At 40.3% G+C, this 15,411-nt stretch overlaps 1 protein-coding gene across 5 annotated transcripts in view; it reads left to right on the forward strand.

Annotated features, from left to right (window-relative positions):
* Positions 1-15,411, forward strand: part of Osbpl8 (oxysterol binding protein like 8) — a 133,300-nt gene that overhangs the window by 110,230 nt on the left and 7,659 nt on the right. For all 5 annotated transcript variants that reach the window (XM_036169573.1, XM_036169574.1, XM_036169576.1 and 2 more), the window contains 8 exons: positions 1,346-1,444; positions 2,005-2,101; positions 5,089-5,187; positions 6,179-6,276; positions 7,903-7,992; positions 9,826-9,962; positions 11,529-11,714; positions 12,388-12,475. In XM_036169573.1, coding sequence (XP_036025466.1) covers positions 1,346-1,444; positions 2,005-2,101; positions 5,089-5,187; positions 6,179-6,276; positions 7,903-7,992; positions 9,826-9,962; positions 11,529-11,714; positions 12,388-12,475 — 894 coding nt within the window. The remainder of the gene's footprint in view (positions 1-1,345; positions 1,445-2,004; positions 2,102-5,088; positions 5,188-6,178; positions 6,277-7,902; positions 7,993-9,825; positions 9,963-11,528; positions 11,715-12,387; positions 12,476-15,411) is intronic.

Consider the following 15,411-nt stretch of genomic DNA (forward strand, 5'->3'; position numbering starts at 1 on the left):
CCGGGGCCTTGTGCTTGCTAGGCAAGCGCTCTACCACTGAGCTAAATCCCCAACCCCATAAACAGCATTTATGTGTAGCTGTAGTCAAAGTAGCCTCTGTGTTCTAGTTTATCTGCTCCATCGCAAGGAATATAGTCAGAGAGCCGGAGTGAGAAACGGGTTTGAAGTGGCAGTGGCGGGCAAAGATGACGAGACTAGAATAAAATGCTTGAATCTGGAAAGGGGAAGCACCAGTGGAGGCAGGGCAGCCACCACCAGTCAGAACTCCACCACTGCCCTAGTGATGGGCGTCGCGGAGTCCACGGAGAAGTGTGGTGTTGAAAGGGGTGTCACCCTCCTCCTGTTAGGAGTCAGTGCGATTGCAGTGTGCTGGTCAAACAGGAAGTGAGCACTGTTACACGAGAGCACTTCCTGGAAGGAACCTTAAAACGGAAATTAGAAAATGTAGTTTTTATTTCTAAGAATATTGTGAACTAATTGTGTGAACCTGGGCAAACCACTTAAATTTTAGGCCTATCTCAAAAGATCTGGAGCTGTTGATGTACAAATACTGTGTTACTTGACCTTTTCAATGCTGGGTAAATACCAAGAAGAGATGGCGTCTCTATATTCAAAAGACACTTGCACCCCATGTTCATTGATGCACCATTTGCAGTAACCAAAATATAGACGAGGCTCAGCCTCTGGCAGGTGAACATGGGTAGAGACGTTGAACCAGTCAGTTGTCAGGGTTTTTAAAGCAACCATTGCTCTCCTGAGGTAACATCTTACAGGAGTGTCCTGCATCTCTAAGAGTTATTTTCTTACTTTTTAAAATTTTATTTATCTGAGATTTTCACACATGTGTAATGTTATACTATATTTTGATCATTTTCACCCCATTTGTTCTTGAGCTCCTTTTTTTTTTGTTTGTTTGTTTGTTTTTTATGTGTAATCTTTAGATTCTTTGTTGGCAGAAATTGCAAAATTTCTATTTAGATCATATCTTGAGTAAAGTTATATTTTTATTTCAGGTAAATTTCATTACTATGAACCATTATAAGGTGGTCTTCAGACAAGACAATTTAACTTTAAACCCTTATTTGTAATTTTTCTTTTCTTTTCTTTTCTTTTCTTTTTTTGGTTTTTCGAGACAGGTTTCTCTGTGTAGCTTTTGGAGCCTATCCTAGGCCTTACTCTGTAGCCCAGGCTGGCCTTGAACTCACAGAGTTCTGCCTGCCTCTGCCTCCTGAGTGCTGGGATCATGTGCTGCCGCCGCCGCCGCCGCCGCCGCCACCACCACCACCTGGCTGTATTTGTAATTTTTAACTTGTAGTTTTTATTGTTTGTTTATTTGTTTAACTAGGGACTGAAGAAACCATATAATCCTATACTTGGTGAGACTTTCCGTTGTTTATGGATTCATCCCAGAACAAACAGCAAAACGTTCTATATTGCTGAACAGGTATGAGAAATGCTATCTTGGTAAATCACTGTTGTTTAGCTTCCTGTTAGGGAGGGTTTGCTAAGCACTGAACATTCAAGTACTGAATGCTACTCCATAACACACTAGTGATCATTGCTCTCACAACCCATCAGGTTTGGCTGTCCTGTGTGGCTGCAGTCAAGATATCGGCCAGTTTATACTTATCCTTGCTTTTTATAGCTCAGAAACATGTTACTCAGAACTTTGGGCGCTTGTGTGTGCATGCATGCGAGAGAGGGGTCGGAGTCGGGAGAGGGAGAGGGTGTCCTAAAGCCTCCCCCATGGAAGATATATTATAATCTCAAGTTAGAAATGCTATATTATCATTCCCACACGAACTTGTTGATTCACACTTTGCCTTGGGGTGTGAATGCCAGGAGGTGGATTTCCTTGGAGACAGAAATCTGGACTGTAGTCATTAACATTCATTGGTTGCTTTCCAACTGTTCCTTCTTACTCATTCTTAGATTTGAACTTTTGATGCTAGCCTAACAGTAGGCTTGTTTTATAAATGTGACGATCTTTCCTGTGTTCAATAGGTGTCCCATCACCCACCAATATCTGCCTTCTATGTTAGTAACCGGAAAGATGGATTCTGCCTCAGTGGTAGCATCCTGGCAAAGTCCAAGTTTTATGGTGAGTTTTTCCTTCTTCTAAACTGTGCTTTTCCAGAATGCAGTGTTCTCTGGTAAGTTTTTATTTGTCATCTTGGCAAGGAAGTGATGTCACCTAGGCATCAGTTTTACTCCTGATTGCTGTTTAATTCTTGCACATTTTACCTGACCTCATCCCATAGTCGGAAAGCATCACCTACGGACGACACCGTCGTGCCTCCATCTCTCTCGTGCACGACGGTCTCTCTTGTAGGCACCATCATCAGTTGTTCGGTGTGGCCGCAGCGCACCTGAGGGAACTGAGCTTCTCTTGGAGTCGTTGAGTATTGAAAGAATCCAGTTTGGCCCTCAGTCATTCAAAAATGGTCTTTAACCTCAGGCCAAGTAACATACTGTTGAAGATGTTTGTGAGCACAGGACCGGAATGTAGAAATCGGGGCTGTTAGTAGGAAACCCTAATACAAGGCCTTTGACAGTTGAAAGAAAGCACAGTCAAAACGATGGAGTGGCAGAATGTTTCTTTAAATGCTATTATTTGGCTTTCTAATTTTAAAGATATTTAAAAACTCAGAGAATTAAATTCAACTAAAGAATTTTAAACCTGAGAGAAGACAAACCTAAAGGGGAGGGGCCGAGTCAGAAACTAGTCTGTGACAGGAAGTGTAAAGTGCAACAGCTTTCCATCAGGAGCACGGCACACGCCTTTACATTTTTTGTTTGTTTGTTTGTTGTTTTTTATTTATTTGTATTCTATGTGCACTGGTACTCTGCCCGTGTGTATGTCCATGTGAGGGTGTCAGATCTTAGAGGGTGTCAGACAGTTGTCAGCTGCCATGTGGATGTTGGGAATCGATCCTGGGTCCTCCGGAAAAGCAGTCAGTGCTGTCAACCTCTGATCCATCTCTCCTGCTCTAATTTAATGGTTTTTTTAAAGTTATTTATTTTTATTTTATGTGTATTGGTGTTTGCCTGCATATCTGTGTGAGGGTGTCAGATCTTGGCGTTACAGACAGTTGTGAGCTGCCATGTGGGTGCTGAGAATTGAACCCAGGTCTTCTGGAAGAGTAGTCAGTGCCCTTAGCCACTGAGCCATCTCTCCAGCTCCACCTTTAGGTTTTTAAAGATGCTCCCCCTACTTAATTTTCTTTTGATTTGGGTTGGATGTTTTTTCTTCAAAAGCTCCACATATTTTTTTATTGATAATATTCCTTCTGTCTCTGGCTTCAGTCCCTACCCCACCCCAGCTACAGTGTAGGTGACTTTAGTGGGTATTTGTTCCATCCCTACAGACTACAGACATTTTTTACTGAGCACCAGGTGCGTGGTGTATGTTCAGGTGCAGCTTCTGCACTTTGCTCTCTTTTGTCTTATGTATTAATATGACTTATGTGCACCAGGGCTAGCTCGTTATAGTGTGAAAGAATCCAGAGTTCACAAGGGTACTTTAAAGCTTTAAAAAAAAATACTTATTTTTCTTTGAGTAAAGACATCTGAGGAGATGATGTATAATTTATGAAGTAGCCTGTTAGGCATATATCTCATGGTATCTCTCATGTTGGAATCTATACATGTTGATGTAGAGATAGGGGAAAGTCATGGTTGTGCATAAATGTTTGCACTTTTATATACATATCACAACATTCTTTCATACTAACTCATAATAGTTCACTGATAAACCGAACCTAACATCAACTCCTATAGACCTCTTATAACTATAGAATACTGACTATCAATAAAAAAAAAAAGTATGCTTGACACAATAGCATAGACAAATCTGAAAAATATGTGCTAGGTGAAAATAAGCCAAATATAAATGGCATATTTTACAATACTCACTAGAATTGGTAAAAATGCAATGATAGGAAATGTTAGTGTTTCCCTGGGGATAATGAGGACCTTTTAGGATGATGGTTTAGGTGGGTGGGTGGGCAGGTAGGTAGGTAGGCAGGCAGGCGGGTGGGTGGGTGTCTTAGTAATGCAGACAGGTGCTGCATTGCTGAACTACATTCCCACCTCTCAGTCATTTGAGATGGTCTTTCTGTGTAGTTCAGGCTGATGCAGAAGCCCCAGTCCTGCTGTGTCTACTTCCCCAATGTAGATACAGGTATGTGCCACCAAGCCAGTTTCGTGGTATAATTAGGGATCCTCTATGTGGTACCACATAACTATCACACTTAATGCTGGAAATAGGCTGTTTGTTGTATGTTAGTTATACTCCATTAAAGATGCAGATGTTAAGGAAAGAAAAAACATAGAGACAAGCTAAAAGAAGTCACTGTGGCATTTTATCACCTGGATTATGCAGATTTTAAAATCATTAATAGGATTATTGAATCAATTATAAACATTTAAAAGTTGAGACTTACCTATATGTGACTTAGAATTAATATTTTGATTCAGAAGAGTCCAAATAAATTGTACAATGAAGCAGTGTGGGAGACCAGCCCCCACATTTATGTACCCCAGGGACTCTTGAGGAACGAGGTATAAGTGACTTAGTTAGAAATGGAGGGGAGAGAAACGGAGAGAAAACACAGGGGAGACTCGGGTGGGCCTGGACCTTTATTCACCGGCCCATAACTTTATTCCAGAGGTCTATTCATAACAATGCCAAGGGGTGGAACAATAGACCTCCCCCTTGCTAGTTACGGTCACCTGGTACCCAGGCCCGTGGTCCAGTCAACCTCTCATGCAGTCCTGCTGGGTACAGCCCCCAGGAAACTTAGTGAGCTCCAATAGAGCAGTATTTTATTGGCTGTTGGATTTTTTTTCATTTGACTTTCCTAAATAAATACCTCTGAATGCCTTTTGAAAATTTTATAATTTTATAAGATTGGGAATATGAATGAAGTAATGTTTTAGTTATGAGGTGATGAATACGTGTTATCACACATGAATTACAATTGAAGTATTTTAAATATTTCTCCTGGAGAAATGTAAATTTCCCAAATATACTTTGTTTTGAATTGGTCGTATTAGTTTTGTGAAATTTAACAATATTTTTTTTAGGAAACTCTCTTTCCGCGATATTAGAGGGAGAAGCACGGTTGACTTTCTTGAATCGAGGTGAAGATTACGTAATGACAATGCCATATGCTCATTGCAAAGGTAAGTCTTTTCCAGACTTAGAGCAGCTGCTTCTTGCTTTTTTGTTTTGTTTTGTTTTTGTTTGTAAGTAAATGTATGTGAATAGAATTTGTTTTGTTTGAGATAGTCAGACATATTTGTTTGAAAACCTTGACCCATAGTTACTTCAGAGTATTGCTGTTTTCTGACTATTTCTATGGTGAATTAATTCACACATAATAGTCACACCTATTTTTGTGATACATACCTTGTAAGAAATTCAGTTATAATAATGGAATTTCCTTGCATTTATCTTGTGTGAAAGTTTTGAAATTTCTGTGGTGGTTGTTTGTTTGTTGTTTTGCTTATCTGGAGTTGGGCCTTGTGATTTGTAGTGATTATGTCGTATAAAGTGACAACTGACGCTGAATTGGCTCATACTGAACTGTGCTTTCAAGGGAAGGTAGTGAGGGTACATACTTACTGCAGTGTTCCCACCAACCAGTGGGCACGCGGCCTTGTATTGTGTGTGCTGACACTGAAGGACATGTAGGAGTCACTATGTGTTACTGACTTACTGCCATTGAACTGTCGGCTAACACCGTCCCTCAACTGAGTGAAGTGTTAGCATGTGGAAGGTCCAGCATAGCTTTACACTTCAGAACACTGTACCACAGCACTTCAGTGTGCCCTGGGTCAGCTTCCAACAGCAAAAGCATCATCAACAACCACAACCAAACAGCACAACAGTACAAAACACATGAACAAAATATCCTGCCGAAGAAGGACTGGTTTTTCAGACTCATCTCATTGGCCCACCTCTGCACTTTAAATAAGAGTGTAACATTGCCAGCATGCATGATGCGAGTATGCGCTTGTAGGTCCTTAACACTCTGTGTCTGTATTCCAAGTTTCTGTTGCTGAGGCAGGAGGCCTCAGATCTCAGGTTTCTCCTGTATATCAAATTGCAGAGCTGCTTATTTCTGTCACCGGCTCCTGTCCTCAGCTTTTGTCAAGTTTCTCTTTTCTTTAGGTATCCTCTACGGCACAATGACGCTGGAGCTTGGGGGAACTGTCAACATCACCTGTCAGAAGACTGGGTACAGCGCAGTACTTGAGTTTAAGCTAAAGGTTGGTAAATGATGGTGTCGTCTACTTAAGGGAAAGCTGTGTTACAAATACTGAAGAAAAAATACAGATTAGTTCTGGAGTAAGAACTAAATATAAAAACATGGCTTCTGCCAGGTCCGAGAGAAATAGGTCCAGGGACATTCTCTGTGAGTGTCTTGGTACAGCCTGAGACAGACAGCCTGAGAAGATACAAATCAACATGAAAGCCACCATTTCTTCTTAGTGTTAATGATAAAACAGTGCTATAGAGCAAATAAGACTGAAGCAATGATTGAAGCATCTCTGTGAATTAAAACATTGCTTTAGAAAACTCCAGAAGGTAGATATGGATTGAGAGACTCTGGTTGCATACAGTAAGACAATTTCATATTAGTTACTATTTCTGTATAAAAAAATTATTTCTGTATAAAAATTATTTTAGCTCACATGCTTAAGAATAAATCCTCATCAGATGTTAATGAAAAAAATTACATGGGGAGTATTGGAGATGGCTTTTCTCTTGAAAAAGGTTGAACATGAGGAAATCTTGAAGAATATGAGTGATTTAGTTGAGACCAGAATCCACGAAAGACTTGTACACTTATGAGTGTGATGCCTGGAGCCAGGGCTGTTGTTAATGGGAGGACCTGTTGATGTGGCCTTTCATGTGACTTGGCTGCTTGATAGCATGTCAGCTCTGAGGCAGCTGGAGGTCTTTAGCAGCACCAGGTCTCGGCAGCACGCTGAGGATTCAGTTGTCCCCCATCATCACTAGTCTAGAAGCCAAATTACAGCACATCCTATGTCTTCATTGAAGAGCCACACACCCACCCAGGCTCGGGAGGTGGGGCGGTGACGCACTTCTCTGTGGGAGGCTGGCAAAGGTCTCCTTGAAAAAGAGCAAGGGGGGGTGGGGGGCTGGAGAGGAAGTGAGTAGGTTTCAAGAGAAGCCATCTTTGGAAAATTCTGTCTGCTTCAACAAAAGGGAAATTTGAAACCTTGTGACAATGTCAGTTATCACTTAGTTCATTGTGTTCAGATAAAAATAGGGACTATAATAATAGGTGTTGCTAATTACTTCCTTGTTGATATTCCAGTGACCAGAATCTCTTTTCTAGTGAAAAGGCATTCTTAAGGATTATTTGATACTGTGCCCTTTGCTTGATAAAAGTGGTCTTAAAGAGTTACTCATGTCATTAAATGCCAAAGCATCAAAACTGTGTCCCTAAGGAAAGACATTAGTAAGCCAGTTATAGGGACCCAAAGTGTATTCCTTGTGATTTTATTTTTTGAAGGATTGTTTTCAAATTTTTAAATTCCCTCTGTTTTCTCAGTTCTTTTTCTTGGTGTCTTGCCACATTGATGGGGCTCAGTCCTGAAGAGCAGCACTCAGATTGCACAGGTCATAGGTCTTCATACCCCTGGGTCTTCTTTCTGAATTATTTAGATTTCATAGTCTGTCTTAGCTATATTTTTCATAGTCAAAATTCAAATTAATTTTTTTAAAAGTCTCTAATTTAAATTTAAATTTCACTGTTTTTCCTTTCAAGAATATGGTAACTATTTAATTATTTTTTTCTTTGATATTTGGTTTTCTATAATATTTGCAAATATAAACTAAAATGCTCAATATTTTCTGTTTTAAAGCCATTTCTAGGAAGTAGTGATTATGTTAACCAAATATCAGGGAAACTTAAATTGGGAAAAGAAGTCCTAGCTACTTTGGAAGGCCATTGGGTAAGTACTTTTATATATTATATTGCAAAAATAATTTTATCTGATGGAGAAAATGGACGATTTTATTGTAAAAGTATCACTAAATAAACTTCATCTTAAAAGTGGATATTTTGGGGGCTGGAGATATTTGGGTCAGCAGTTAAGAGCACTGGCTGTTCTTCCAGAGGTCCTGAGTTCAATTCCCAGCAACCACATGGTGGTTCACAACCATCCGTAATGAGATCTGGTGTTCTTTTCTGACCTGCAGGCAGACATGCAAACAGAACACTGTATATATAATAAGTAAATACGTTTTTTTAAAAAGTGGATATTTTGGTATTGCTCTGCTGCCCATGACACTTTGTTTTATAAATGTTTTATGTTTGTAAGACTTTTAAATGAGTAGAAGTCGTATGATACGTGCTGTGTACATTATTAAGAATGTAGCTCGTATTTATCATTTACTATTTAGTTGGACTTGATGAAATTGGTACATAGATACCCATTTTTCATTGTATATGTTTATTTAATCTGTGTGTGTGCATGTGCCATGACACACATGTGGAAGACAGAGAATAGCTTCCTGAAGCCAATGCTCCCGTTCTATTGTGAGGGTTCCAGGAGTCAGGTGCAGGCCATCAGAGTTGGTAGCAAGCACCTTCACTAGCTGTGCTATCTTGCTGACACATAAATAGGATGTGCCCATTTGAAAAGGAAGGAGACACAGCCAGAGCATCTGGATAGTAGGCAGTGAGCCCTGGGCCCATGGCTGCGCAGAACTTTGCTGGTCCAGTCAGAGTCGGGTTTCTGTTGGAGGAAGGTGGGAAGGTGCAGTGTGTGTGGCAGCAGTGGCTATGACCTCATCTCTGCCAACCCAGGTCCCCATCTGTGTACCTTCTTCCAAGGAGCTTATGTGACTGAGACGGGTCATGGTCTACTTCTTAGGTGCATTTTCACTACAAACACTGAGTGCTATTCTGCACTATAGTAAGCAAGTACAGAAAGAAAAGGAAGCCAGGTTTAGAGACTCAGCCAGTGGCTACATAGGTTCTGCAAAATGTTTTTAAAATTGGTGTGAATGTGGTGTGTGTGTGTGTGTGGGGGAGTGAGAATGTTGTGTGTGAGTGTGTGTGTGTGTGTGTGTGTGTGTGTGTGTGTGTGTGTGTGTGTTTTCTCCTTTCACTGTGTGGGTCTCAGGAATAGGTCATCAGCATGAGAGTCCTCTTCCTGGTCCCTGGAAGATGTTTTAATTGACTTCCTATCTGATTATTATTTGGAACAATGATAAAGCCATCTTTGTCATTTTATTTTATTTTGAGACAAGGTCTCTTACGTTGCAGCCTTGGCTGGCCTCAAACTCACAGAGATCTATCTGCCTCTGCCTCCTGGGTGCTGGGATAAAAGGCATGTGCCACCATACCTGGAAAAACAGATGTTCTAAAACCATCAAATGTCTAAGGTTGAGTTCAATTTTTAATGCTAAGAGTCTCCGAAGTTTTTCAGCAATTTGATTTTCTGCATTGCCCACAGCAGCACACCGTGTTCTTCTACAACAGTTCAGACAGGAAGCTTGAGACTTTGCCTGTCCGTTTGAAATTTGTTAAATGAAACTTATAACATCTCATGAGCGTTCTAGGTAGTCAGCTGGTTTTCCTAATGGATTAGAATTACATATTTAAACTACTGTTTTCATGCAGACGGAAAGAATTTGGGACTTTGAGAAATGGACTAGTTATGTTTGTTTTAAAATATTTTTCAAATTTAACAGCAGAAAGAATTTATTAGTGTATTGCTGTACTTTGTAGTCTTCTAAACAAAAATAACTATATTGATGTTTAATTCCTTTAAATATAGGATAGTGAAGTTTTCATTAATGACAAAAAGACTGATAACTCAGAGATTTTCTGGAATCCAACACCTGACATTAAGCAGTGGCGATTAATAAGGCACACTGTAAAATTTGAAGAACAGGATGATTTTGAATCAGAGAAGTAAGTCTACCATTTTTTTTTAAGCTAACCTTAACATTAAGGAGTATTTCAAATTGTATAATAGTGTAGTCACACTAGTTTATCTGCTGTTGAGTTAATTCAGTAAGAGAGTTTGCCATTTGTGAGACTGAGAGCATTCTGTGTTGGTGAAGGTGACATAAAGACTGCACAGATCATCTTGTTTCTCTGCGGCTCCAAACTCCGACGGGCTGCTCTTTCTCTCTTCCCCTCCAGTGCTCTGAGTTCGGTTTGCATAAAGTGATAGAACAGTTCATGTTGTCAGTTTCTCCCTGGCATCTGCTTTCTGGTCTGCTGTGCACTGTGGGAAGGTGACGTGGAGAGAAAACAGCTACTCTTGTTCTGTCCTCTGAGACAGGAATAGTGCTACTCCATGCCCTGCTTTCCGAGGACTTGAATTAGTAGGCCATACCGTCGTTGAGGTCATTGCTTCTGCTTTTCAGTCATGACACTCTTTCTAGAACTCCTAACACTTTGGAGTAAACTTGCTGTTTATATCTCTTTGTGTATAAACACTGCTTACTCTGCAGTTGATACCCGGGAGTCCTTACTCTGTGAACCAAGTCTACATGACTTTATTTTCTACATAAAATACAGGTTGTCAGCACTGGAAAATGTGTATGCATCAATTTTTAAAGTCCTGTTTCAGGTGTAACCACACGATGCTCCCTGTCCAAAGGGATATGCAGCCATTTTTGATGTATGTATATAGTTGAACAATTTTTATTTTTTAATCTGTAGTTTTATGCAGAGCAAAGTGGCCTTGAATTTGCTGTATAGCTGAGATTGACCTTAAATTATTATTACTGATCCTCTTGCCTCTACTTCCCAGTACTGGGACCATAGGCATCCTCTACCTAGTCCAGCTCTACATATTTTAAGGACGAGGTAATAAGACTTAGAAAAGGAAACTTTTTCATCAGCTAAGTGGATGACATAGAAAATTAATAACCTATGTATAACAAATTTCAAGGCCTGTTTCAGTTCTGACATGTTGCCCTCTCAGATGAGATACAGATGTTGTACTCTCATTTAGCTGGTGAAAAAGCTGTTTTAATAGGGGAAATAATTTTTCTCATGCTATTTTTTGGTACATCAGTGGTTCTTAATAGTATTTGTGTATTTAAATCTAGGAAGCATTTAGAGTCTGTTCCTATTCCTAGAGACTGAATTTAAAAGTTCTCTGATAATTCATGCAGCCAGGCCCTCTTGTGGATCATCCTGTGATCCTAAGTAGTGTGCGTCAGAGTCGTCTAAAGAGTGATTTCAAATGTACTTTGAAGACTTCTTCCCTATAGTCCTGTCAGCCTCAGTCAGCAGTTTTCACTGTGTTTAAGAACCATGGGATCTTGCCAAGAAGAAATCAGCCCTCACTTAGTGGTGGTTGCCGGTTCGGGGCATTGGGCTTTGTTTCTTGGCTCGTTTCTAAGTGTATGAGCATAAGCATGGTCAAAGGCAGAAATCCACGTGAGCAGTGTTTGCTCCCAACAGAGACTAAAATCTATAGAGATCTGATTTTCTGAAACATTATTTTTACATGTATAATAGACTCTGGCAGCGAGTAACAAGAGCTATAAATGCCAAAGACCAAACAGAAGCTACTCAAGAAAAGTATGTTTTGGAAGAAGCTCAAAGACAAGCTGCCAGGGATCGGAAAACAAAAAATGAAGAGTGGGCTTGTAAGTTATTTGAACTTGATCCACTCACAGGAGAATGGCACTATAAGTTTTCAGAGTAAGTAATGTCAACGTTTATTTCAAAAAATATATTAGCATAATTTATTGCCTTTATATTTCAAGTATATTTATTATCAACATAGGAATTAGGGTGAACTTTTATTTTACAGACTTTTACAATTTATGTGTGTGTGTGTATGCCAGCTTTTTTGAGTTTATGAATACCATATGCGTGTAAGGAACCCATGAAAGTCAGGCCCTAGAACTGGAGAAATGGATGGTTGTGATCCACTGTGTGGGTTTTGGGAACTGAACTCTGTTTCTCTGCAAGAGCAGTAGGTGCTCTTAACCACTATGCTACCTCTTCAGCCCATAGTGTAAAATTTTATTTTTATTTATTCTTTTGTTTATTTATTTGAGACAGGGTCTCACTATGTAGCTCTGACTGTCCTGGAACTTCCTATATAGACCAGGCTGACTTCTAACTTAGAGTTCCACAAACCTCTGCCCAGTGCTGAGATTAAAGGTGTGTACCATTATGCCTGGCTTCAGAGTGTGAAATTATTTACTTTACATTCTATCACAGTAGTTAGTTTTCCAAATAAGCTAAGAATTGGAAGATTAGATATAGACAAATCTTAAGATTAGAACAGCCTTTATAATTACTTAATGATAATCTAATAAGAAGAAATAAAGTTCTGTAGCTATTTAAATATCTTTTTTCTAATTAGTACCCGACCATGGGACCCACTTAATGATATGATACAATTTGAAAAAGATGGTGTTATCCAGACCAAAGTGAAACATCGCACTCCAATGGTATGTAACATAAAAGTAGGTAGGTCTGATGGGCTTATAAATTTCCTATGTCTTTTTTTTTTTTCTTTTTTCCTTTTTCGATTTGTTTTTTTATTTGTTTGTTTGTTTGGTTTGGTTTGGTTTTTCGAGACAGGGTTTTCCAAAACCTTGTAGCTTTGGAGCCTGTCCTAGAACTTGCTCTGTAGACCAAGCTGGCCTCAAACTCACAGAGATCCACCTATCTCTGCTTCCTAAGTGCTGGGATTAAAGGTGTGTGTCACTACCACCTGGCTCAAATTTGCTAAATCTTTAGTATCATGACAATTACATCTAAAATTTAAAAATTTAGGTTAATAAAGTGACATCACAGGCAGCTTCAAGCTCTTGACACCCCAAACACCAAAAAACCCAAAAAAACAAAACCAGAATCTACCAGAACTCTCCAAATACTGAAACATTTGCAGCAATTAAGGGAGGGAAGGACCAGGAGGGGCTTCCAAGCAGCAGGAAGACAGTAGCATTGTAGAAGTCCTTGCCTCACCTCTTCCTGGACACAGCTACAGTCTTGTGAGGTCTGTGTTCCAGTGCAAGTCCCTGGTGCCAGAAGGAACAGCAGACCGCACACGCACACGCAGGCACGTGCACACACCCCACCTCTGGGGTACCTAGAGGGCAAATGTGGAGACCCTCATTTCTGACGGTGTCAACAAGAAGAAATTATACAAAATATGAGAGCTGAAAAGTAGAGAAGTAGGAAGATGGTGCTGGAGAATTTAACAATAGATTTAAGTAGGTACAAGGCGGAATCAGTGATGCAAGAGATAAAACTATTCAAATTACCCGGCGTGAGAGAGGGGGAAGAAATGGATGAAAAGTAAACAGACCCTCAGAGTCCGCAGGAGCACCCTCTGGTGAGTCGCATGAATTTTGGAGTCCACAAGATCAGGGCCAGAAATGGATGAAACATGCTTAATTAAAGGCTCCAGATGCCAACACCACCCATGGATGACTGGCAGCATCGCAGGGTCTAAAATGGACACACAAGTAACACTTGTGTTTCTATGTAGTGAGGAATTGCAAAAGGGAATGAAGAAAGCAGCCGTTCACTTTACAACAGCATTCGGAAGAGTACAGTCCTGTCAGTAAATGAGACTAAGATGGGGAAGGCTGGTACAGTGAGGACTGTAAAGCATTGCCAAGGAATTTCAGTAAGACACGAGTAAGAGAAGAGATTGCCTATTTTCTTAGGCTAGAAGAGTTCATGTTGCTACCCCGAAACAGTGCTACCCTAAAACAGTCTAGAAGTGGAAGAGCTGGTCCTCAGATTCACTGGAATTGTAAAACAATCTCTTCTGTTTGCTTGTTTTAGAGCAAAGTTGTAAGACGTATATTCCACTTCAGAGTTTATCCCAAAGCCACAGTAATCAAAGCAGTCATTTTGATATAAAGATAGGCTTCGTAGAGAGGCCAGTGGCATAAAGTGAGTCCAGTTTAAACCCGTACAAGTTACGTGTGAGGGGCTGGACAGATGGCTCAGTAGTTAACATTTGGTATTTCCCCGGAAGGCCTGGGTTCCATTCCAAGCACCCACACGGCTGCTCCATCCATCTACAATTCTAGTTCCAGGGCCTCTGCACTCTGTTCTGGCTGCCTCAGGTACTGCATGTGTGTGTGGAGACAGCCTCAAGTAACCACTCACACATAAAATAAAATTTCAAAAAAGTGTTGAAAATTATTTTAGACAACTATTTCTCCCACTCTTTGGAAAAACACTAGTCTCTTGAACAATCGGTACTGAGCCTAGCCACCTGACTTCTTCTGTACAGAAAGCAACTGTACAGAATGGATCTATATGTAAAATGAGGGGTAAGACTATAAACTTCTTAGAAAACAGTGTAAGTCATCATGACCTTGTCTTTGGAAATAGATTCTTAATAAGACACTAAAAGCACTAATAGCAACAGCAACCAGAGAGCTAAACTGTGGCGATAGAGAGCCGGCTCAGCAGTCAACAACACTTGCTGCTCTTGTAGAGGACCTGGGTTTGCTCCCAGCACCAGCCCTCCGTTGTCCAGAACTCCCGTTTCAGCGGCTCTCATGCCCCATGTGCCCTCCACCAGCACCAGGCACACGTGTGGTCCATATGTAGGTTCAGGAAAGCACCCCCACACAAGTAAACCAACAAGTCAGTGAATCTTCCGTAAACATTTTTAAACGTCGGATGATGCCGTGCAGAAGGCAGAAAGACAAGTTGCAGAACGAAAGAAACAATTTGCTAATCATTTATCTAACAACGTTTAAATATCCAAAATATTTAAAGAATCCCTGACTGGGTTGGGGATTTAGTTCAGTGGTAGAGCGCCTGCCTAGCAAGTGCAAGGCCCTGGGTTCGATCCTCAGCTCAAAAAAAGAAGAAAAAGAATCCCTGACTTAATGAAAGACATGCTGGTTAAAAAAAAAAAAAAGACAAATGACTAGATTAAACAAAACATAAACATAAACTAGATACACAAATGGCCAAAACCACATAAAAATTAGTATATGAACTGCAACTCAAAACCACAATTAGTCTGTCTCTTCCCACTTAATTTGTGATAAAAAATTAAAATAGAAAATAAAGTGTTGGTGAAGATAAGGGGAAACCAGAGCCCAGTATGTTGCTGATGGGAATGTAAAACTTTGCAGCCAGGGGGAAACATGGTTTAGAGGTCCTAAGTGAGTATAGAACGCACAATTACCACGTGACCCAGCTCTTCTGCTCCAAAAGAGTTGAAAATCAGAGCTGGAAATGCGATGTAACAGTATTCATTGCAGAATATTCACAGTGGCTGGGCGAGAGCAGCAGGGCAGGACCCATTAGCAGATAGATGCATAAACAGAGCAGTCTGTCCATACAAGGGGATGTTATTTGTGCATAAAATACTCTGCTCCATGCTTCCACATGGACAAACTCTGAA

The sequence above is a fragment of the Onychomys torridus genome, chromosome 20 (assembly GCF_903995425.1).
Source record: "Onychomys torridus chromosome 20, mOncTor1.1, whole genome shotgun sequence".
In the NCBI taxonomy this organism is placed as follows: Eukaryota; Metazoa; Chordata; class Mammalia; order Rodentia; family Cricetidae; genus Onychomys; species Onychomys torridus.